The following is a 23,475-nucleotide window of genomic DNA, read 5'->3' as shown; positions in this document are numbered from 1 at the left end:
AATCTAGCTACTTGATTGAGTGGATGATGCTGTAAACTCTTCGCCTCATCTCTGTTCACATCTAAAAGTTATTTGACTCAAAGCTAATTAAAGGCCTAGCGTCCTTAAAGGAATGCATATCGCCCGCCGCTTTTCATCCCCGTGTTTCAGACTGAGATCATCTGATGTTGAGAAAATGACCGATACAGCCGTTTAAGGAAAACCATGAACATAAAGTTATATAAATATAAATAAAAGAATGTTTTATTGGATGTCATGTGAACGCTGTGAGGTGCCACGGTCAGAGTGTGTGTTGAGAATGACTCTCAGCTACTACCACATCAGCTTTCAGCACAGAATCTGTAAAACTCACTGAGTTCTAGTCATTTCTGTTGGCTGATGTTGATTAGCTCTGGAAGCCATCTTGACATGAAAATATTCCAAATCAAAACCTTTTTTTTTTCTTTTTTTTTTGTATTTTTAGCTTTTAAATTTTTGTTTGGCAAATTTGTGGTCTTACTTACTGTTGTGCTATTTTTTTTGCTTTTAGCTACTATTGTGCTAATTTTAGGTTTCAGCTTTTGCTTTGCTCATTTCAGGGTTTAGTTACTGTTTTGCCAATTTATTGAGCTACTGTTGTGGAAAATTGAGCTTTGGCTATGGTTTTGCTAGTTTGAGCCTTTAGCTGCTGTTATGCTAATTAGAGCTTTTAGCTACTATTGTCCTAATTTTAGTTATTAGCTGTTGTTTTCTTAATTTTAGCTTTAATGTACTGTTTTGCTTATTTTAGCTTTTAGCTGTTAATTTTAGATTTTAGCTGCTGCTTTGCTAGTTTCAGCTTTGAGCTACTATTGTGCTATTTTTACCGTTAATGCACTGTTTTGTTATTTTTAGCTTTTAGCTGCTGTTTTATTAGTTTTAGCTGTATTTAACTTTGAAGCTTCAGTCATTCTGCATTCAGCACTCACACTGTACTCCTGCAGAAAAAGCACACTTTTTAGCTTTGGTTGTCATTTGTGCCTCTAGATGTTGCCACATTTTTACATACAGGACTTTTTTAGAAAACAGTAATAATAATGTTATTATTTTGTTGCTGCTGTTTGTTTCCCCTCAGTCAGAGGATTAGTTCAGTCAGTGTCAGAGTTTTGTTAGACTTTATTTCAAATCGGAGGCAAAATGTCAGAATTGTACCTTGTGAAAGATGCATTAATCTGACTTTACATTCTCTGATGTTCTGCCTTTGTTGAGAACACAGCTGGGACTGATGTATTTCTGGAGACATGAGCTCTGCCAGGTGCCTTTTCACTGTTTGCATTTTCTGTGTGTGTGAGTTGTGTGTTTTACTCTGTCCTCAGGTTCCTCAGGTTCATAACTATTGATCTGACAACGTTTGACCTTAAAAGCAAAGCAATTTGAAGCTGATTTTAATTGAATGCTTCCTGGGCTGAGGAAATTGCACAAATGGATCATGTAACCCCCCTCCATATTACTGATCCACATCTCAGTGTAACCAAAACGTCAGTGTGGCTCTTCAATAATGTTTGACACACATTTTTACAGTACTCATCCCAAAGCAATAACAGCGTTCATGTTTCCCCCAAAGGAGCTGTGTGAATGTGAGCTCCTGCCCTCCAGGCTTTGTGTTTCCTTGTCATGATATCGTATGATCGTATGGGGTTGACTCTGTAGTCAAAGGTCAGGATGCTTATTATTCTGTTCGTCACCACAGCTCATCAGTATGGTTACTGTCTTCTTGGGTAAAACCACAGTTCCCAGTCTTCGTGCCTGTTCCCTTTCCACCCATCCCCACCTCCCCTCAGCTCCTTCACATGACCCACCTGGCAGCGTTTTCATATTGACAGCAGCTCTCATGCTGTGGGGCAGCGTGAGCACGCTGCAGCTGCAGGCGAAGATAAGAAGCCAGTTTATTTTCCTCCTAAACTCTCCCGTTAAGAGGCAACCAAAGAAAGAGTCAGAGAGCTTGTGACTCCAGTCCTTCGTTGTTGAGGTTTTTTTTTTGTTGTTTTTTTTCCGAGGCCAGTTTAGTTTCTCAGATTGCCTGTTTCAAATACTTCAAAACACACCGAAGTCCTCAGATCATACTTCAGAAATCGCGAGATTGAGTCCCCAGGTGCGCGCTGGTGTGTTTTTTTTAGGTAAGATGCTGAAATAAATCTCCTTTTAATGTGCAGGTCCCCACCTTACATTGCAGCTCCGCCTCCATCCGTGTGTGGATTTAGGTTTGAGTAGGCGTGATGCTTTGTGAAGCACTTTGCCATATTTTCCAGAAAAAAAGTTGGTACATAGCTGCAGGTTTTTGTTTTTTTTTGTCAGCTTTACAGATTTAAATCCAATCCTGAGACTTTTGTTACAGAGAAGCTCTATGCTTCTCTGAACTCTAGGAAATTGGTTGTTATTGACATCAAATTAGGCCGGTGTGTAAAATGGAGATACAAACTGAATGCAATGATTTGTAAATATTATAAACCCATATTTTATTCACAATGGAACATATCAAACATATCAAATATTTAAACTTAGAAATTGTTCAGTTTTTGGTAAATGTAAGGTAATTTAGAATTTGATGACACATTAAAACACATTAAAAAAAAACTAAACTAAACAGGACAGGGGCAACAAAAGGCTGTAAACGAAAGTGGTGTGAATAAGAAAGAGCTGGAGGAGCATTTTCTAACTAATTAGGTTACAGGTCAGTAAGAGGACTGGGAATAAAAAGATCATTTTAGAAAAGCTCAGTCTGTCAGAAGTAAAGATGGGCAGAGGTTCACCAGTCTGCAAAAAACTGCATCTAAAATTAGTAGAACAATTTCAGTTCAAGTTTCTCATTAGAGTATCTCATCATCTATAGTTTATAATATCCTCAACGTGTTTCAAGAATCTGGAGAAATCTCTGAGCTTAAATGACAGAAGGCTGAAAGTCAGAACTGGATGCTGTGATCTTCAGGCAGAGCTTCTTCAGAAACAGTCTGATTCTGTTATAAACCTTGCTGCATGGGCTCAGAAACACTTCCACTTCCACATGACTGTAAACACAAACACACAAATGCTGGTTAAAGCTCTATCGCGCAAAAAAAAAAAAAGAAGCCGTATGTGAACACAGAAACGCTTCTGAAAGACTGAAGGCAAAGTGGAAACTGTTCTGTGGTCAGACAAATCCAAATCTGAAATTCTGTTTGGTAATTAAGAACAGCATGTCTCCATACTAAAGACCATCCAGCCTGTTATCCTCTCTGATGGTATGGGGGTGCATTAGTGCCTCTGGCATGTGCCTACACATCTAGAAAGGCTTAATCAATGCAGAAAGGTATATACAGGTTTTAGAACAACATATGCTTCCGTCCAGTCAGCGTCTTTTTCAGGGAAGGCCTTTCATATTTCAGCAAGACGATACTAAACCATTACTGCATCCATTACAGCAACATGGCTGCATAGTAGAAAAATCCAGGGGCTGAACTGACCTGCCTGCAGTCCAGACCTCTCAGTAACTGAAGACATTTGATGCATCATGAAATGAAAAATCTAGTAAAGACTTTTTTTTTTGGATTTGGGGTTGGGCACTTTTTTTTTTGCCCACACCTTGTCACCGAGGCAGTGACCTTTCTCTTGCGAGTCTTTAAGCCTCATTTTGCTCCCGCATTTCTGACCCAGTGAGTAATTACACGCTACTTGGTGGTAATTAGCCGCTGGCCAAGCTCCACGGGCCTCGTCTCCCCGCTGTACACGGAGGGACTCGTATCGCGTCGACACCAACGCGGGCGGCAGCAGCACGTAGCATCATCATGTCAGATTACAGTTGTTGCGAGTCAGCACAGATGTGTAATTAAGGAAGCTGCGGCAGCTGAGCGGACACTCGAAGCAATATCCCTGAGAGGATTAGAGCCTGAGGATTGAGGCATTGTCACAATGAGCGCACTCGCACCGCTCATAAAGTGGTTCACGTGGGGACGGCACTGGTTGTTCAGAAAGATATAAGAGGAAAAAAATAAGCGTGCAACTGCAGAGTCTGAAGAAAATGTATTAAAAACAAATATATTTACTCACTACCAAAAAAAAAAACCCACTAAATCTCAGAGGTTTTATTATTGCTTTCCAGGTTTTTCTGTGGGATTTAGGTTCATGTCAATGCAAGCAGTCAGCAAAATTTCAAGCATACAAAAGCCAAAGTCTGTACCAGGGGAGTTATTCTCTTTAAAGGGAAACATTGCTCCAGTAAAATGTTTTTACTTCTTTTAATCCATACTTGTCAGACTTAAAGTAAAAAACATAAAAATTTAAACGTCAACACGTCGCTCCAACACGTTGGATCAATCAGGTGACCAATCAGAGCAGACCGAGAGCGTTTAGAAATATATATATACTCCAAAGTATGGCAAAATAAAGGTAAAATAAATAAATGTTACGTTTTACGATGTGGACAATGTTCTTGTGATGTGTGACGATGCACTGCATTCCTCCATAAAAACAACTTAGCAGCGATGACGTTTTTTGCCCATAACTGTGTGTTTGTTTGTTCGTAGCGATGTTCAGAGAACCGGTTTTAACGAAACTCTCGGAAAGTGAACAACAATCAAGGTGGCCGCCACAGCCAGCTGGCGTCAGAAAACACAAAAACAGCGACGATTCAGTCAGTTTTACAGACTCTGAGCTAAGATTTCTCCAAGTTATGCCACACTCCAACTAAAAACTGAAGTCTGGTTTTGTGACCACATCGCAGAGGAAACCTAAAGACTGAGTGACACAGCGGTCTCCGCCGTTGCCCTTCTCCATATGTGTTTGTTTCTCTGTCAGAGCAAAGAAGTCTGGGGGGAACGGATTATCTGAATGAAGCAGACTGTAGTTTACGCAGCTTCACACTGTGAACCTCACCGCCTTGTAAATCGTTTTAACGGGGAAAAGGCAGGTTCTGAATTTTGCACCCAACAGCTAAAGGAGGTCCTGTGAGCAGGAAGCGCAGTCACAGCAGGGGGAGAAGGAATTTATCCACCAGTGAAGTGGATTTATTCTGAAAGATGTTATCGTTACTTGTTCCTCACTCATGAATCTTGTCTGATCTTAAACTATAACCAGTTTGAATGAGGTCATTACTAATCTGGAAATGTTTTCCTATCACTATGAAATTTGCCTATTTAACAAATGTTGCGAATGTGTTCATTAAATTTTATCAAATGCTGGTGCTCTAAACGCCACTAGCTTGTCTAACCTGCAGCTCAAACTTTGCATGCTTCCAAACGCAGCACAAAAGTTTCCTTCTTTCCCATTTCTTTGCTTCTAAATGTGATTTGAGACTACACCTGCTCTCGACCCGTTTAAGGGACCGGTTTAACTTGCTGAGCAGAGATGTACCTATTTTTGGGTAAATATTATATAAATGCCGCTCCTCTTCACTTGTTGGCTCGCCGAGCCGTGGCGTCAGGAATTTATAGAACATAAAAGAGGGCATTTTTCCCTTTTTTTTTTGGTCTCTTTTAACGTGAGCCTACATCTCATTCAGCCATTGTTTCTGGGTCGATTTGTACCCCGCCCCACCCCAAAGATGTGCGAAGGCAAAGATGGAGCGCTTTATGCGCCGGGTCGTGACTCCTCCGACGAAAAATGAAATTTCTATTCCTGAGCCTTACATTTTCTAAGATCTGCAGGTCGCTATGAACAGAAATGCACAGTCTGTTCCTGTTGAAGTCTGGGGAATTGAAAAGCCGCAGCATAAGCATAAAACCTCCGCCTGTCCGTTGATGGATCCAACTAATGCCTGTCTCTTTCTATAATTCCACAGTGACAGTTTAGTTGCCGCTCGCTGCACACTCAAGAAAGGTTGTCACAGCTCATGAAAAACATCCCCTATGGACTGCTTCCTCCTCCTCAGCCCCGGCCAATTACGGAGCTGGATGCTGGAACGCGCGGCGGCAGCTGGTTAATACGTTCTCTTGCTCTCCGCGGAGTCAGGATCATTCGGAGTGATCAGTCTTGTCTTGGCGTTCAGAAAATCTGCGCTCCGATTGTTTTCAGTTAAGCACCTGCAGACGAAGTGGCAAAAAATGAGAAGCGAACAGGTAATGTTTTTGGTTTAAGATGCTCAATCAAAGCCCACACACCAAGGGAATTATGCAATAATTTAAAAAAAAATAAATTCCTTGAAGAAATGCATATCACCCGTCACCTCAGTTTTAGACTAAGATCATCTGATGTTGAGAATCCACAATCTTCTAAGATGTCATGCTCAGAGTACGTGTTGTAAATGACTCTCAGCTACTACCACGTCAAATTTTAGCTCAATATCTGCAAAACTGACTGACTTGTAGCCATTTTCCTGTTTGCTACTGTGGATTAGCTGTGGTGTCCATCTTGAATTGGGTCTACTCTGAAACTTAATCACTTGTAGATAAACATTCAAGGATTACTGTCTGAGAGTTTAGTTTAAATCTGTCAAGTGGTTCATGAGATGTTTTGCTAACAGACAAACAAGAGTTACTCCAAAAGCTAATGCCAACGTTTTAAGCAAAGATCTTGCACCATGAGTAACACTATGACTGTATGTTTTGAATAACTCTGAGCTACAACTACAACAAAATTTAACATAATATCAGTAAAACTGACTAAATTATAGCCAGTTTTATGTTTCCTAAGGTCAGTTGGCTGTGGTGGCCATCTTTAATTGGTTTGACTCCAAACGTTTATCAGTTGTAGAGGTACATCCTGTGATTATTTACTGAAAGTTTCATTGAAATACATCCAGTGGATCGTGAGATATTTTGCTAACAGACAGACAAAGTTGACTAACTGAACACAGCATCAAGCCTGTTAAAGGTGACACAAAGTAATCACCCAGGAGGATACAGTTCACATACAAGAACGACCTGACTGCTACTCATTAAGCCTTTTTAAACTTCACGCTGTCAGCAGCAGACAGGTCCGAAGTCTTCATCTTGTGGAGGAAACGGCAGAAATTTGGAGCCTGTTGTAAAAGAGGCGAGCACTCATTAGCGCTCGAATATCTGGCTTAATTGTGAACGCCTTTGTGGTTTGATAAACACCGTGTCAGATGAAAACATTCAGGGTGTCCTTGTTTTTATTTCAGAATGTCTTCTCTTTGGAAGGCTCAATTTAGTGCATCTTCCAAAAATGATCGTTTTAAACTTTTTCCACTTCAGGCAGACAGATGGCCATATGTTTATCTCACAGGGTAGGTTTCACCCTATCAACATCCTGCTTTAGCAAGTCAAGGGAACATGCGTCTTCAGATTCAAGCGATCAGCTAGATGAACGTATGAAGCCGTCCAGGACAAATATGAAACCTGAGCGCTGCAGCCTGGAGCGACTGGGATGGGATCCCAGAAATAAAGGGGCTGGTGCCGCGCCGCAGACTCGGCTCAGTAATGAGGCTGTCTGTGTGGCGCTGTAGGCAAGGGCTGCAGAAAAAGAGCCAAAGCAAGCAGGGTTTTATATGGGGAACTATCAGCAAGCGTAGCACATTCTCTGGCCTCTTTGACGCAATCGAATCACCACCCGGCGATGTTCCGCTTCTAACACCTTCTCTTGTCCCCCTCCGCAGACAGCAACTTCCTGCTGGGCAACGCCCAGGGCCACCGCGGCTACCCCATCGTTTACTGCTCAGACGGCTTCTGTGAGCTGACTGGCTTCACCCGCACGGAGGTGATGCAGAAGAACTGCACCTGCCACTTCCTCTACGGCGCCGACACCTGCGAGCACGTGGCCCAGCAGATCGAGAAGGCCCTGGAGGGCCGCGAGGAGTACCAGGCCGAAGTCCATTTTTACAAAAAGAACGGTGGGTGCGCGACGAGAGAGAACAGAGAGGACGGGTCCAAATGGTCCACCCCCCCACCCCCCCCAAAAACTTGGGAAGTTGTGTAAAATGTAAATTAAAACTGAATGCAATTATTTGAGACTCATAAACCCATATTTTATTTAAAAAAAACAGAAGACAGTAAACATATCAAATGTTCAAACTTAGAAATTATATGACAACTAGGTAAATATAAGCTCATTTTGAATTTTATGGCAGCCACACTCCAAAAAAAAAAAAAAGTAGTTTTGGAGGGAATGTTGTCCCAGTCTTGTCTGATGGAGGATTCTAGCTGTTCAACAGTCCTGGGTCGTCTTTGATTAGATTTTTGTTTTGTGACGGCTTAAATGATTTTAATTTGTCTGACCTACAGACACTCTACTCTTCTACTATGAAGCCATGCTGTTGGATTAGATGCAGTAGCGGTTTAGCATTGTCTTCTCTGTATTCTTTGTGCCCTTCCAGACGTGTTAGCTGCTAATTCCATAGGTACTGATGCACCCCCATACCATCAGAGAAGCAGGCTTCTGAACATTGATAACAGGCTGGATGGTCCCTCTCCTTTTTAGTACACAGGAAGTTGGGTTCATGATTTTCCAGTAAGAATTTAAAGTTTTGATTCATCTGACCTCAGAACAGTTTTCCACTTTGCCTTCAGTCCATTTTAAATGAGCTTTGCTTCAGAGAAGATGGCAGCGTTTCTGGATGGTTCACATCTGGCTTCTTCTTTGCATGATAGAGCTTTAAGCAGCATATGCAGATGGCACGGCGAGCTGTGTTTACAGACTGATTTGTTCAACTCAGCGCTGTCTAAAGATCACAACATCCAATATTGACTTTCAGCTTTTTGTCCTTTAAGCTCAGAGATTTCTTCAGACTCTTGAAATCTTTTGAGGATATTATCAACTGTAGACGATGGGATATTCAAATAGTTCTGCTATTTTTCTAGTTTTTCGCAGAGTGGTGAACCTCTGCCCATCTTTACTTACTGAGAGATTCAGCCTCTCTAAAGTGCTCTTTTCATCCTCAGTTCTCTGAACGACCTGTCGCCAATGCTAATAAGGTAAATTAGGTAAATCCTAATTAGTTGCCAAATGCTCCTCCAGCTGGGGTTTTTTTTATTCATATCATTTACTTTTACAGCTTTTTGTTATTTTAAATGGTTGCTGCCATAAAATTCAAAATTGCCTCATTTTTTTTCATAATGATGCTTTAATTCCTTTTGACATTTTATGGTTTCTATATTCTACTGTGAATAAAATATGGGTTTGTGAGATTTGAAAATCATTGCTTTCTGTTTATATTTCCATTTTCCACAACAACTCTTTAAGAATTGGGGTTGTACAAGATCTATAGATCCCACGACCTTTTTGCACTTTTAACATTTTAATAAATTTTGTAACCGTTTCTTTTTTTTTTTTTTTCGGTCCGATCATTTATTTGTAGATGAGCTCCCTATTTTGGTTGAATTATGAATGTCAGATTTCAACCAGCAGCGAAGCAATGTGAGGATTATTTATTTTTAGAGCATGATCATCAACGCAAAAGAATCAGATTTGAGAAAAAAACGAGAATCAGCAGGTAATTCTAATTTAGCAGCTCATTTATCAGTATTGCAACAAACAAAAAAAGGCTGTACGGTAATGTGACGACAAAAACAAGCGTGTTTTTTTACAACTGATGACGCTTTTTTTTTTAATATATACACGGGACAAAGCCTGTACTTACTGTCTTGAATTTAACTCCTTCATACTGACAGTTTTGCTAATCCTTCTGGAAGTCTTGAGCTGAAATGTGTTGTCGTGCCTGAGAGGCGAGCGTACGGCAGTGTTTAAGCCATGACGACTGACACGCAGGATTATGTTCATTCAAACAGAGACACAAACCTGCAGCCTCGAACTGTGCCGTGTTAACCACTGATGTTTAGCCAAATCTGAGCTGCAGCCCAAATGCATTCACCCTAAAGTGTTTCTGATGTTGCACTAAGTAACAGAAAGGTAATGTCAATATAATGGGATGTAATAAGAGTTAAAACCAGCAATAAGAGCTCCAAATGAGAAAAAGCACGACCGATAAGTTGGATTTTAAAGATAGGGTCCTGAATAGCACATGTTCATGATGTCTGTCACAAAAAAAACCCTGCTTCCTGTGCAGGAACACCATCATCTTTCGTGTTTTCTTCTCCCTCCCCTTATCTGTGCACAACACACACAAACACACCAGGGACTATAAAAGACGTATAACATCTGTTATATAGCAAAGCACCATTTTCCAGCGGATTCACTAATGAGCAATACCGGCGTTGGATCTTTAGTGATCTTTTTCCCTTCCTGGCTTGTTAGACCCAATTCCCCGGCTTGCTCCATCACTTTGTTCACAGTCTTCCGGAGAATGATCCATTTCTGATGTTGGGTGCATTTTTAGAGTGGCTAAAAATGGCTCTTTTTACACAGTCCATGGTTTAAACATGGGGGCGAGCTGGCATGAAGTGTGAAAATATAGGCCTTGTCGTATAAAACTGAAGTGAGAGAGATTAACAGAGGCGAGGATAGAGGGGTGGCCTGGGGTGGCCCAAGCCCTAATGGGAACCTAACGACTCCTGAAGGCTGTTATACACAACAGGTTTTGCAAACTTTACAATATTTTATTTTCTTGGGAGACCAATTAAAGCTTCATAAATTAATCACAAGGACATCCAAACCAGTAAGTAATGTTTATCTTAACTTCCTGGCATCGAGGCGGAGGGCTATCATGTACATGCCTGTGTCTGTGTGTGCGTGTGTTTGCTCGTCTCAGGAGATTTGTGATCTTATTTGTGTCTGTCTTCATGTTGCACAAGCATTTTACAAGAGCCAAATAAAAATGTTAAGAATAGATTCTTCCAAGGTCGTTTCTGTTAATAAATGTATATTTGTTCGCTGATTATTTGGTTTTCTTCTTTTAAATGAGGAGATATGAATACGTTAACTGAACGACATTTTCCGACTCTGCTCCAGGTGTGGCCTTCTGGTGTTTCTTGGACATTGTGCCCATAAAAAATGAAAAGGGGGAGATGGTTCTTTTCCTTTTCTCATTCAAGGACATCACCGACACCTATGGAAGGGGACATCACAGCAGCAAGAGGGAGGGTAAGCTATGATGCCTGCTTACAACCCCAATTCTGAAAAAGTTGGGACGCTGTTGCTCTCATTAACCCATATTTTATATAAAGCGGAACGCAGTAAACGTATTAAATGTTTAAACTTAAACATTATACAATATTTAGAAGGTCATATTGAATGTTATGACTGCAGCACATCTAAAAAAAAGTCGGGATAGGACCACGTTTCCATGTGAAGCATCCCCTCTTCTTTTTACAACAGTCTGTAAACGTCTAGGAACTGAGGAGAGCAGCTGCTGAAGGTTTTGGAGGGAATCTTGACCCATTCTTATATATATTATGTAGGATTCTAGCTGTTCAACAGCTATTTATTATTTCATGATGTGTCAGATGACTAGTTCAGCACCTGGACTCTTCTACTACGAAGCCATGCTGTTGTAACTGATAAAGACACATTCAAAATTACCTCATTTTTAATAAAAATTGTACAGTTTCTTAGTTTAAACATAAATTATTTTCTGTTTTATTGTAAATACAGTGTGAGTTTATGGGATTTGCAAATCACTACATTCTGTTTTTATTTACTTTTCACACACAACATCCCAACTTTGTCAAAATTGGGGTTGTTCAAAAGGCGAGAAAAGCTGATTGTTCACTTTAACATGATTTATGAGCAAACACTCAGGTTTTATTTCGCCAGCGCAGCCCTGTTAATCACTGTCACGTCCTCTGCAGCCGTTTTGTTTGGGTCAGCGTTCGTTTACCGAGCTCAGGCAGCCTTTTCCAAGGTGGAGTTTTGATTTTGGCAGCTGTTTGTTTTTCAGGTGGAGCCGGAACAAAGTCTGCGGCGCTGAACACCAGAAGACATTGATAGTCAATTATGCCAAAATGCAATTCAGCGAAACGCATTTTTCTGTGTCGAACAGTAATAGGCAAAATGAGAACGGCGGTTCTCGTCGGGGGTGGTGGTTTTTATTGTGTTTTTCTCAACTGTGTGGCGTTTTTCAGAAGACAAGAGGTGCAGGAGGAAGAGCAGCTCTCGCTTCAGCGAGGCGAGGAAACATGGCCGCACGATGTTGTACCAGCTGACCAGCCACTTCTCCAGAGGTGGCAAACGAGACGTCAACATGGCGGAAGTGAGGACAAATTCATTCATTCATTCAACTATTGTTAAACCAAGAAAAATTGTTGTTGGCACCACACACACACATAAAAGTTTACATCATAGTCTTGCTGTTATAAAACAACATTTCAAGAGAAATACACACTTTTTACACCATTTTTAAATAAAATCTTTCAGTTCATCATTATTATCACCTGCCACCTGCGTGTGATCATTTGTCTGTCATTGTTAACAAAATATCTCATGAACTGCTGAATTTAATAAAACTCTCAGGAAAAAAAAATCATCTACAACCGTTTAACTTCTGGAGTCAACTCAGTTCAAGATGGCCGCCTCAGCTAATCAACCTTAGCAAACACAAACATGGCTGTAACTCTGTGAGATGAGCAGATGCTGAGCTGAAACCTGGCGCGCAGTAGCTGAGGGTCGTTCCCAACACGGACTCTGAGCTCTAATTGATTCTGCAAGGTCTTTCTTTAAAACCTTGGCATTAACTGCTGGAGTCAGCCTCATCTGTCTGTTAGCAAAATATCTCATGAACCACCGAACGGATTTTATTAAAACGCTCAGAAGGCAATAATCGGATGTGCTAAACTATTGTCTCAAAATTGGACCAAAATGCCGTTTCTCAGTTTAAGATGGTCTGTCATGAAAGACAGCGAGGGATATACGTCTCTTTAAGGTATGCTTGGTTTTTAATCATATATGATAATTCCTTATTTTCCATAGCCAAGAAAAATGTGGAAAAATACAGTTTTATCCCCCAAACTTACCTGGTTGTGATGGGTTTGATGCATTCCTTCCAACAAGACGTGGAATCAGGGGTTCTCAAAAGGTTGAAACAAATAAAGTTCAAATGAAGCTGTTTGTGATTCTTTGCTCTGCAGCGTCTTTATTATTTTTTTTTTTTAGTTTCATTAAAACGTCTCTTTGTTCCGAATCTGCCCGCCTCCTGCTGCTCCTGTTTAAAACCTTACTCCACATGACAAGAAAAAAAGAAAACGGAGCTGTGTGTAAACTACCACTTACGGAGAATTCGTTGTTCACAAAAGCGAAACTTCAAGTTCAGTTTATTTCGCCTGTCATCACCATCCCTCCCTGCTGGGTGTTTTTTTTTCTCTCTTTCTCTGCTGCACTTACTATGTTTTGTTTTTTCTTCTTTTCTTGTCGTTTCAAACTCATATTTTCTGGCGTTGTGCTGAACTGAGGATATAAATACAGCAACAGCCACACTACGAGTGTTTACAATAACCCTGCAGGAAGAGTCGCCACGTGTAGCGATTTCTCATAAACAAAGTGTTTTTATTGCACTTTTAACACATTAAACCTATATTAGCCCATACCTGAAATGTCAAAAACGGTGCAGTGGAGTGTTTTGTGTTGTGGTATTGTTATTTTTATCTAAAGAATCAATATATTCCTGCCAGGCCTCTTGTGTTATTGGCATATTTTTGTTGTAGTGTTTTTTTGTTTTTTTTTTCTTTTTCTTCACTGTCTGAGCAACAGTTAGCTAACGATCTGCTCTGCCTCCACACAGTCGTATCCACTCTGACTGGATCTGTACGTGCAGCTTGTTGCTTTAGGAGGCAAAAAGCTCAAAAGACATCTCCGAACAAGACCAGACAAATAGAAACACGGAAAGGCTCAGGTCTTCAGTCCTGATCTGAAACTCTGACCTGCGGAGCTTCCACGGAAACACGTTCAGCCATTTGTTCGTTTCTCCCCTTTCCCCAAAGCTTGCTTCCCAAAAGCACGAGCCCCGAGCCCGTTTTGATGCTGTCGGCTGCCATGTCCGATCTGAGGCATGCCGACACGCTGCTTCATTTCCCAGAAGAGAGCCACCATTAGTTGGTTTTCACCTAAAAGGAGAAACTGCTGTTCACGGCCATTTCAAGCTGGGACGGGAAGAAATAAGATTGGTTGCTTTTAGAAATGTGAACGTTAATGTTGGTGCCTCGAGACCTCACGTCACACTTTTATTCTGCTTATTGTTTGAAGGCTGAGTCAGCATGTTTCCATGTTTCTTTGTTTTTTGCAATCTATTTCTACATACTTTGTGCTTTTTAAGCAGAACGTTCAGCTCGTTCAGGTAAAAGGTGCTATGACTTTTGGTTTTTGCAACTTTTATACTTTTTGGAATATTTAACTATATTTATAAATATTTTCCTCATAGAAATACATTAAGATCTCTTCAGTTTCTTCCCTGACATTGTTCTTTTAAGCAAGCTTGCTCTTTTTTTGTATTTTTGTATTTTCTCTGCTATTTTTAACTTTTAGCAAGCCTTTTGCTACTTTTAGCTTTCAGCTACCATTCTGTTACTTTTAGCCTTTTGCTACTTTAACCTTTTAGCCACCTTCCAGCTATGTTTAGCTTCTTGCTATCCTTTTGATACATTTAGCAAATTTAGCTTTGCGCTATTCTTTTCCTTCTTTAGCTTTTAACTAGCCTTTTGCTACTATAGCTACTAGCTAACTTGTTCCTAATTTAAGTTAGCATTTTGGTACTTTTAGCTAGTATTCTAGCTAATGTTCAGTGTTCATTTTAATTTTTTGCAGAAAATTCATTTCCTCTAGTTTTATTTTAGTTAAAATTTTCAGGCAAAATCCTGTTTTGGAATTCAAGGATTTGTTGTAAAAAAAATGAATGATTGCTGCTTAACTTCTTCTCTGCAGCTGTCCCGTTTCATGTTTGGTTGGTCTGTTTTCTTTTTGTAGTTCCTTGTGTTTTCAGATTATTTATCAGTTTGTTTTTGCATAATTTATTTCTGCCAGCGTTTTCTGTTCTCAGCCATCAGTGTTTCTGTTACAAGTTCTTAGCCTTTTTGGGGGGGTTATGTTTTCCATGTTCCCAGCTGCTGGTTTTCCTCAGGTACTCTCTTGCCTCAATAAACACACCTGTTGTTCATCTGTAATCATCCCAGCTGCTTTCACCGTGAAATCAACTCTCCTGCTGGACATCCTGCTTAGCTCCTCAGGTAATTGTTAGAGCTTCTCCGTCTTACTCAAATCAGAACTCAAGGATTCATCAGCAGTGAAGCCCAAAGCATGCTGGGAGGTATAGTCGGAGGCGCTAAGCTTTTGGGACGCAGCTTGAGTTAATGATTGCTGAAGAGCAGCTGTAGCTGTGTGACATAAACTGGCACATGCCCCCCTCTGCAGGGTCGGGCGTTTCAGCTCTGATTATTTCAGTGTGCTGAGCTGGACGCAGTCAGGGTCAAAGGTCAGGTGGGCCTCTGTGATGTAAGACAAATTTAAGGGAACAGTCTAGTCTTGGCTGACAGGGCTTGAACTTTCACGAAATTGTCTATTTTTTTCCTGCTAGATTTTACGCTGTAAAAAGTAGTCTTTTTGACCAAATTGTACACCATTATCAGTCGTATGCAGTTTTGAACGCACTTGAAGGGAAATGAAAATCCCTTTTTTCCCCCTACATTCAATCAGTGGAGCATCAATTCTCTCTTGCCTCTTAAGTACAAGAAAATCTTGCAAAGGCTAAGGAAATTGTCCGTTTTCACCATGTCTTCAGGTGAGGACTTCATCTGCCAGATACCTTGTGTCTCAAACTCCTCTGGTTTTGAAATGGCCGAAATTGTTCTCTGCTTCTTTGTCTTATTTCATTTCCACCCTTCGCGGCTTTCAAAGCTGAGAGCGTCGCCTCTGGTCCTCTGAACTGATTGCGAATGGGCCGCGGCGAGTGGAAATGGACAACTAAGGAGGCCGAGGGAAACAATGGCAGCTGAGAGCACGCTGGACACAAGAAGATGTCCAGATAAATCATGAAACGCAATCGCAAATAAACCCACAGAATCACGACCGTTTAGACCTGTAAATGGAAAAACGCATGACCCTGTTTAAAAAGCTGCAGTGAACAGTGTCCATGTTTCAGCTTTGATGCATTACTCTAAAATAAAGAGTATTATTGACAGACATCTATCGAATTCACTCGTTTTACCCTAATATCTGTCACTGAGCCACACTCTGCCACTCGAGACTTAAAGCACTAATGATGAAGGATGAAGTTCAGCCACGTATGAAATCATGGTAATAAGTTTCCTCTTTGTTGGCCTCAGTTCTGTCTTCATAACTTTATTTTTGAGGACATTTGAAAGCCTTAACGCCGCCTTTTTCACCTGAGCCAGCGCGCACGAGAGGGTGTTGTCATTTATATAGTCCGTTTTGGTGAATTCTTGGTGCTGCGCCGTCCATCTGATTATTGTTTATTGCCACAATGCTCCACCTCGTGACTATCTGGTTGTCATGTGGTTTATTTCTGCAGCTTGTCTCATTCACACGCCCATTTTCCTCATTTTTCCTAACTATCTAACTACTTCTGCATACTTTAATTCTACTTTAGCAATTTCTTTATCAAAACATTCAGCTCATTCAGGAGGTGGGAGCGGTGACTTTTGATTTTTGTAACTTTTATACTTTTCAAAACATTTAACTCCATTTGAAAAATATTTTCCCCTGTAGAAATGCCTTGAGATCTCTTCAATTCCTTCAGAAACATTGTTCTCTTTGAAAACCGCTTCATAATGCTTGATTTATTTTTCTTTTCTTATGCTTCCTTTAGCTTTTAGCTTTCAGCTCCTGTTCTGCTACCTTTAGCTTTTAGCTAGTGTTCTACTTATTTCAGCTTCTTCGGTATATCTCAGCAAAGCCGTTCAGTGTTCACACTGCACCTTCAGAGATAATCTAATTTCTCCAGCTATCAATGTGGCTCCTATTTAACAAGTCCTATGCTGTCCACTTTTATAAAAAAACAATATTTAAATTTAGTCGTGTGGCTCCACACGTCACCCCATGAGTCACAAACTGGCTGGATTCGGGCCCACATAGATTTTCACATAGCATTTTTATTTTAAACCACACTCCTGTGTTTATTTCAGGCTTTCTCAGGCAGCACAGCTTTTCTTGCTTTTACGATACATGGTATAGTGCAACTATTGCTCCAATTAATGGCAGGTCTCTCAGTAACCAATCCGCCATTTCTTTTTCTCTGCACACACACACACACACACACACACCGAAACCTGCCAGCTGACAGCTACTCACAAACACGCAAGTCTGCAAAAGCAATACTATAAATGAGTTTAGGTACACCAGCATGCCTTTAGATAGGCTTTTCCAGCTTCAGTCTTTCCAGGAAAGTTTAATCCAGTTTGCCTCATATGTGCAAAGACAGGGGTGATTATTTAAAAATACAGTTTACAGCAGCACCGCAAAAGCAAACACAAATCTCCTGAACATTACACTAACTAAAGTTTAAACTAAGGGCACAGAAACAAACTAAAGGTCTATAATTCCTTGGAGGAATGCATATCACCCGCCACCTTTCACAGAGTTTTATACTAAGCTCATCTTCTGTTGAGAAATTTTGTTTTTGGCTCATTTATTGTTTTATATGTTGTCTACTTCTGATCTGCTGTGGCAGCCATCCAAAAATTCATCACTATTAATATGTACATCTATTTGATATTTTGCTAACAGACAAACCGGGTTGACTCCAGCAGTTTACGCTACAGTTTTTTACAGGGATTTTAAGATTATAAAACATATATAGTATCCTACCTATAAACTTGTTTTCAGCATTATATTATTCCTTTCTGTTAATTTAAAGGTTTTAACCACAGTGCCAGCCCCCCCCAATTACAGTAACATTTCAGGAATTATTAATTATTAATAATTAATCAAGTGTTTTATTAAGTAAGTGTTGCAGTTATTGCTGTTGACTCATTTATTGTGACGTTAATAAAGTTTCCGTTTCCGTTGGTGAAGTTTTTGTTTACTCTGAGGCTAAATGCTAACGTTTGCTTCATGCTACTTTAGCTAACAGGCTAACAACCGATGCTAACCATACGATGGCGTTTTCCTTCCTAAAATGTACAAAAGAGAAAATAATAGTGAGTAAAAAATTACAATTAATGCACTTTTCGGGTTTTCTTAGTTTAGAAATTAAGTTGAATGCTAACCTAATTTTTTTCAGCGTTTTACGATCATGATTTAGCTAACCGGCGTTAAAGAGTTGCCTCTCTAAATACACTGCAATATGTAAATCGATTAAGACAAAGTCAGGATTTGAGTTTTAGCTTTGATAAATTAAAGCGTTCCTGGGGGAATGCATATCGCCCGCCGCCGTTCACGCCACAGATTCAGACTCAAATGAACCCGGAAGCTAACCGGAGGTCAATGCAGTGATGCTAAAACTGGAGTAATGTGCTTTTACATCTGATTGTTATTTACTTAAAGTTTCACTAGAATCCGTCCTGGGGTTCATGAGATATTTTGCTAACAGACAAACACACACAGACAAAATATCAGTGTCTGTTTTGTTTTAGTTATTAGTTGAACAAAATGTTAAATTATTAATTACTTTTTTCTATTAGGCTACTCTCAAGAAAAAAGCTGACAAAATATGAATGTATTTATTATTAAAATTTGTTTGCTATGTGTTTAAGTGCTTCGGTAATTGTTGTACGATGATTATATTTAGATGTGGTAAATTGTATAAGTTTGCTCTTTTAGTTTTGAAAGTTTGTGAGTTTCATACCTTCTGAGCTGATGTAGATAATGGTTAAAAACACGTCACGCTTCAGCTTCTCGAAGTCTGTGTCTGCACTGTCCGGTGCAGTTAACTTCGATCAGCTAACTCCCCCCTCCGTTGTCTTCCAGAACCTGACTGACAAGCCAACGGTACCAGAATACAAGATGGCAGAAGTGCAGAAGTCACGCTTCATTCTGCTCCACTACAGCGTATCGAAGACCCTGTGGGACTGGCTCATCCTGCTTGCCACCTTCTACGTGGCCGTCACCGTGCCCTACAACGTCAGCTTCTGGCCGCACGACGACTCCGTCACGGCTGAGCGCTCCACCATCGTGAGCGACATCCTGGTGGAAGTGCTGTTTATTATAGGCGAGTATGGTTTGCACAAAAATCCGACCCCACGTGCAGGCGACAGGAACTCTGCCTTGCCTGATCCTGATCCCCGTGAATCAACTCTGTGTGCATCTTCTTTAACTTCTGCTGTTTATCGTTTCTGCGTTTGCTATGACAGTCTCCCATCTGATGCTTTTCTGCGTATGTTGGTTTAATGGCATGGCCTAAAGTACACATCACGAATGAGAAAACCAGTGGAGCTAAAAATGAAATTCAGCAGCTTTATGGATGCTATCATAGTACACACCACTATTCAAAAAACAAATGGCTGTAAGTTAAAGGGGGAAAGCTACTCATGATAATAATAATAATTATTATTTTGTAATTGCAGACATTATCCTGAACTTCTGCACCACCTATGTGAGCAAGTCAGGTCAGGTGATGTATGAGTCGCACTCCATCTGCATTCACTACGTCACCACTTGGTTCTTTGTGGACTTGGTGGCTGCTTTGCCCTTCGACCTCCTGTATGTCTTTAATATCACTGTGGTGAGTGTTACTATGTAAAGTTTTAGCTTCTTCTTTTAATTTGAGTGGTGAACCAGCAAACCTGTGTTGCGACGTGTTCCGTTCCAGAGTGAACCAGTTTAATCGTAAAGTTGACTGCCTTTGAAAACCTCGCGCTCGGTGTTAGCCCACTTGACATATTGAGCTAGTTGAACAAACCAGCGTGGTCAGGTTCATATAACACATTATTTTCTGTTTTGCCACCCCTGCCCTCCTCTGTCCAGACCTCCATGGTCCACTTGCTTAAGACGGTACGCCTCCTGCGTTTCATCCGCCTCCTTCACAAGCTTGACCGCTACTCCCAGTACAGCGCCATCGTGCTGACGCTGCTGATGTGTATGTTCGCCCTGGTGGCGCACTGGATGGCCTGCATCTGGTACCTTATCGGACACCAAGAGTTAGAGACCAGTACCAAATGGAAAGTAGGTGAGTCGTGATTACCATCGTCACCGTTTTCACTCTTTTCTCTTCTTAAACACAAACCAGATTTAGTTATATTAGAGGTATTTATTCCTTAAAAAACAACAAATACCACATGCTGCAGATTACACTGAGCTGATAGCTGATATTTGTTGGGGCTTTTTTTTTCCCCCACTCAGCTATAAATAGTTTCAGCTTACCTACTGGGTGTCTAGCTTCTGCTCAGTGGTGGCGAAAACAGCATATTCTGCTGCTCTCATGAGTGCTGTCTGAAACCAGATCAAACGCTGAAATAAAGACCGATAGCACGCGGCACACATCTCCTTTGTGCCGCTGGCTGAAAGCAGAGTTCAATATGAGCTCATCAGAAGCTTGAAAGCCTGGTTATTTTATGAAGTGAGTGAAATCTTTGATATTTAAGAAAACTCTGAATGTTCTGTCCTCTTTTTCAAAACAATTTTATGGATTTATATATATATATTAAGCACAACTATTACGAGCTGTGCGAAATGTTCCTGTTTTTCCAAATGTGTAACCCTTAAGGAGGTGACGGTATACTTCCTTTGTAGATATGGGTTTCTTTTTATCCCTTGAGGGGCTAGTTGTGGGCTGTCCTGAAACAAAATGTCAGCCTGGCTTCACTGACGGTCTCTTTCTGATACACAAATACACGGACAAGCGGACAAGCGGTTTTGCTTCTTTTAGACAAGATGTCGTAGCACTATCCTGTCGCCGTCGTCCTTCAAGGCGCCGATGGGCTTAACGCGTGTGCCGCGTGTGCTTTTTCAGGTTGGCTCCACGAGCTGGGCAGACGTCTGGACACGCCATATATTAACAACACGGTGGGCGGCCCGACGGTGCGCAGCTCCTACATCGCCGCCCTCTACTTCACCCTCAGCAGCCTGACCAGTGTGGGCTTCGGAAATGTCAGTGCCAACACCGATGGAGAGAAGATCTTTTCCATCTGCATCATGCTGGTCGGTGGTACGTTTGACACCAGGTTGTCATTCTCCCTCTGGCGTCCTGGCATCGCTCTGCTTCTGTTTGGCACGGCGGTCCAAGAAATTCAGCACGACTTATGGTTGAATAGTTTGGCTGGCTTTTAAGACACAGCTTGCTGCCATCTCCATCTCCTAGAAACAGTTTAGTAACAACCCTGCGCATAATTATTCTACTTCTCTTTTGCTGCTTGTGAGAATGATTATGTGAACACATTAGATTGTTTAATTTCATTTTAGAACTCAAGAATTTGATTGAATAGATTAGAATTCGTTATAGTTCATTGATATTTTATTGTTTTTTGTAATTTTTCTATTGAATTGGCGTCATAATGGTTATGGAAATGCTGCTGGAATGGCTTAATTACTTATTTATTTGCATGTAGCTGTTAAAAGAGAGTCTACTTTTGATTGCTGTCATTCATTTTTGTCAATTTACAATTTAGGTTGTTGTATTACGTTTGATTTTTCATTTAGAAAGTTGTTTAAGTGTTTTTTTTAATCTGAGCTCAGTTTTTAATGAGCATAAAGGCCAGACCTCAGGCTCTTACAGACTTTTGTCTCCTGATGTTGTTACGTCCTGCATTTAACCTTTAGTATCATCGGAACTGACTCTTGTGCTCTTTCCCTCCTTGGGTCCCAGCAATGATGCACGCCGTCGTCTTCGGGAACGTGACGGCCATCATCCAGCGGATGTACTCTCGCCGCTCTCTCTACCACACACGCATGTCGGACCTGAAGGACTTCATCCGCGTCCACCGCCTGCCCCAGCAGCTCAAGCAGCGCATGCTGGAGTACTTTCAAACCACGTGGTCTGTCAACAACGGTATAGATGCCAATGAGGTAGGAGTCGTCATGCGATGCTTAGAAATGAAGTGACTTTTTAACAGTAGCCTCAAATTATCTGTAAAATATGTGTACCCGTCATTCCCGGCCCATTGGATCCCCATTTGTTTATGATTTTGCCCAACATAGCTGCAAATACATCAGTTGAGACCTTTTTTTCACATTAAGAGGTTAACTGCGGCACCGGCCACACACTCCTCATCTAGCGGTGCCACACCTCATTACATCTTTCAAATATCCCCAGCTTCTCCACGACTTTCCTGATGAGCTGCGGGCCGACATCGGCATGCATTTGAATAAAGACATCCTTCAGCTGCCGGTCTTTAATGGGGCCAGTCGTGGCTGCCTGCGCTCACTCTCTCTTCATATTAAAACCTCTTTCTGCGTACCTGGGGAGTACCTGATCCGTCAGGGTGATGCACTGCATGCCAATTACTTCGTCTGCTCCGGCTCCCTAGAAGTGCTGAAAGATGGCATGGTGCTGGCTATCTTAGGTACGTGTCATATTAAGCTTTTTAACATTATATGTGAAATGTTTTTATATATATATAAATATCGAAGTAGAGTGAGTAAGTGATTAATACTGTTTGGGATTTTAGGGAAAGGGGACTTAATCGGGTCTGATCTGCCTGGAACTGACCATGTGATCAAGACCAACGCCGACGTGAAAGCGCTCACCTACTGCGATCTGCAGTACATCAGTCTGCGCGGCCTGAGAGAGGTGCTGGAGCTCTATCCCGAGTACGCCAACGTGTTTGCCACCGACATCCACAACAACCTCACCTACAACCTACGGAAAGGCAGCCAGGACGAGGTACGGAGTGCACGCTCACAGAACACACAGGAAGCACGCGCTGGTCGCCGCGGTCTGGTTTCTAGAAGGAAAGCGTTGTACATCAGTTGCCGGGGCATCAGTCATCCGCTCAGCTCTTATCTTTTAGATGAACGTAATGTCTCTGTAACCGGGTCCTGGACTTTCTGACACACGTGTTAGTTTGTCAAACTCCACGACACCGGCTCCCCCCCGTCCCAGGGGTGTGTCATCGCACACGATTGTTCAGCCAACCTTTATTTTGAAGTTGGCGGATGACACACAAAGCGGCAGACCGATATCTCACCACGATGAGTCTTCGCGCCCAGCGGGAGGTGGAAGATCTGGCGTGCGAGGAGGGACGCCTGCATTCATGTGGGGGAGACGAGCCACTCTCTTCCTCCCCTGCTCATCATCACTGGAGCAGCTGTGGGGGGAAAAAAAGTCCACGGCTTCAAGTATGTAGGAGTCCACATTTCCGGAGGCTTGACACGGTTCATTAAAACCTCCAGCATCATTAAAAAGACCCACCGACACCTCCATTTCCTCAGGAGGCTGAGACAGGCTGGGCTCAACACCTATCCTGTTGCAGTGCATTTTAATGATGTTAAACATGATATTTCTTAACTAAGTATGTAAGTGGTGCTGAACTTTTTACCCCACCACCTTTGGGTGATGCAACACTCACAGCTGCGTGGCGTATTGCTTCTGCACTCTTCGGGAACTGAATTACTTTTGAACGTTTTACTTAAATTCTTTGAATTTTATTCTTACACCTATCTTTATACAGGTGCTGGTCATAAAATTAGAATATCATGAAAAAGTAGATTGATTTTAGTAATTCCATTTAAAAAGTGAAACTTGTATATTATATTCATACATTACATACAAACTCATATATTTCAAATGTTTATTTCGTTTAATTTTGATGATTA

At 41.3% G+C, this 23,475-nt stretch overlaps 1 protein-coding gene across 1 annotated transcript in view; it reads left to right on the top strand.

The window, feature by feature from the left end:
- kcnh4b (potassium voltage-gated channel, subfamily H (eag-related), member 4b) overlaps positions 1 to 23,475 on the top strand; it is a 38,805-nt gene that overhangs the window by 4,186 nt on the left and 11,144 nt on the right. The window contains exons 2-11 of the mRNA XM_017438820.3: positions 7,547 to 7,780; positions 10,795 to 10,926; positions 11,907 to 12,034; positions 18,694 to 18,934; positions 19,290 to 19,447; positions 19,690 to 19,891; positions 20,675 to 20,869; positions 21,527 to 21,726; positions 21,974 to 22,223; positions 22,329 to 22,543. Of these exons, the coding sequence (XP_017294309.1) occupies positions 7,547 to 7,780; positions 10,795 to 10,926; positions 11,907 to 12,034; positions 18,694 to 18,934; positions 19,290 to 19,447; positions 19,690 to 19,891; positions 20,675 to 20,869; positions 21,527 to 21,726; positions 21,974 to 22,223; positions 22,329 to 22,543 (1,955 nt within the window). The remainder of the gene's footprint in view (positions 1 to 7,546; positions 7,781 to 10,794; positions 10,927 to 11,906; positions 12,035 to 18,693; positions 18,935 to 19,289; positions 19,448 to 19,689; positions 19,892 to 20,674; positions 20,870 to 21,526; positions 21,727 to 21,973; positions 22,224 to 22,328; positions 22,544 to 23,475) is intronic.

Source organism: Kryptolebias marmoratus, linkage group LG17 (assembly GCF_001649575.2).
Source record: "Kryptolebias marmoratus isolate JLee-2015 linkage group LG17, ASM164957v2, whole genome shotgun sequence".
NCBI classification, from domain to species: domain Eukaryota; kingdom Metazoa; phylum Chordata; class Actinopteri; order Cyprinodontiformes; family Rivulidae; genus Kryptolebias; species Kryptolebias marmoratus.
Note: the sequence above shows the minus strand (reverse complement) of the source record. Positions and strands in the feature narration are given on the sequence as shown.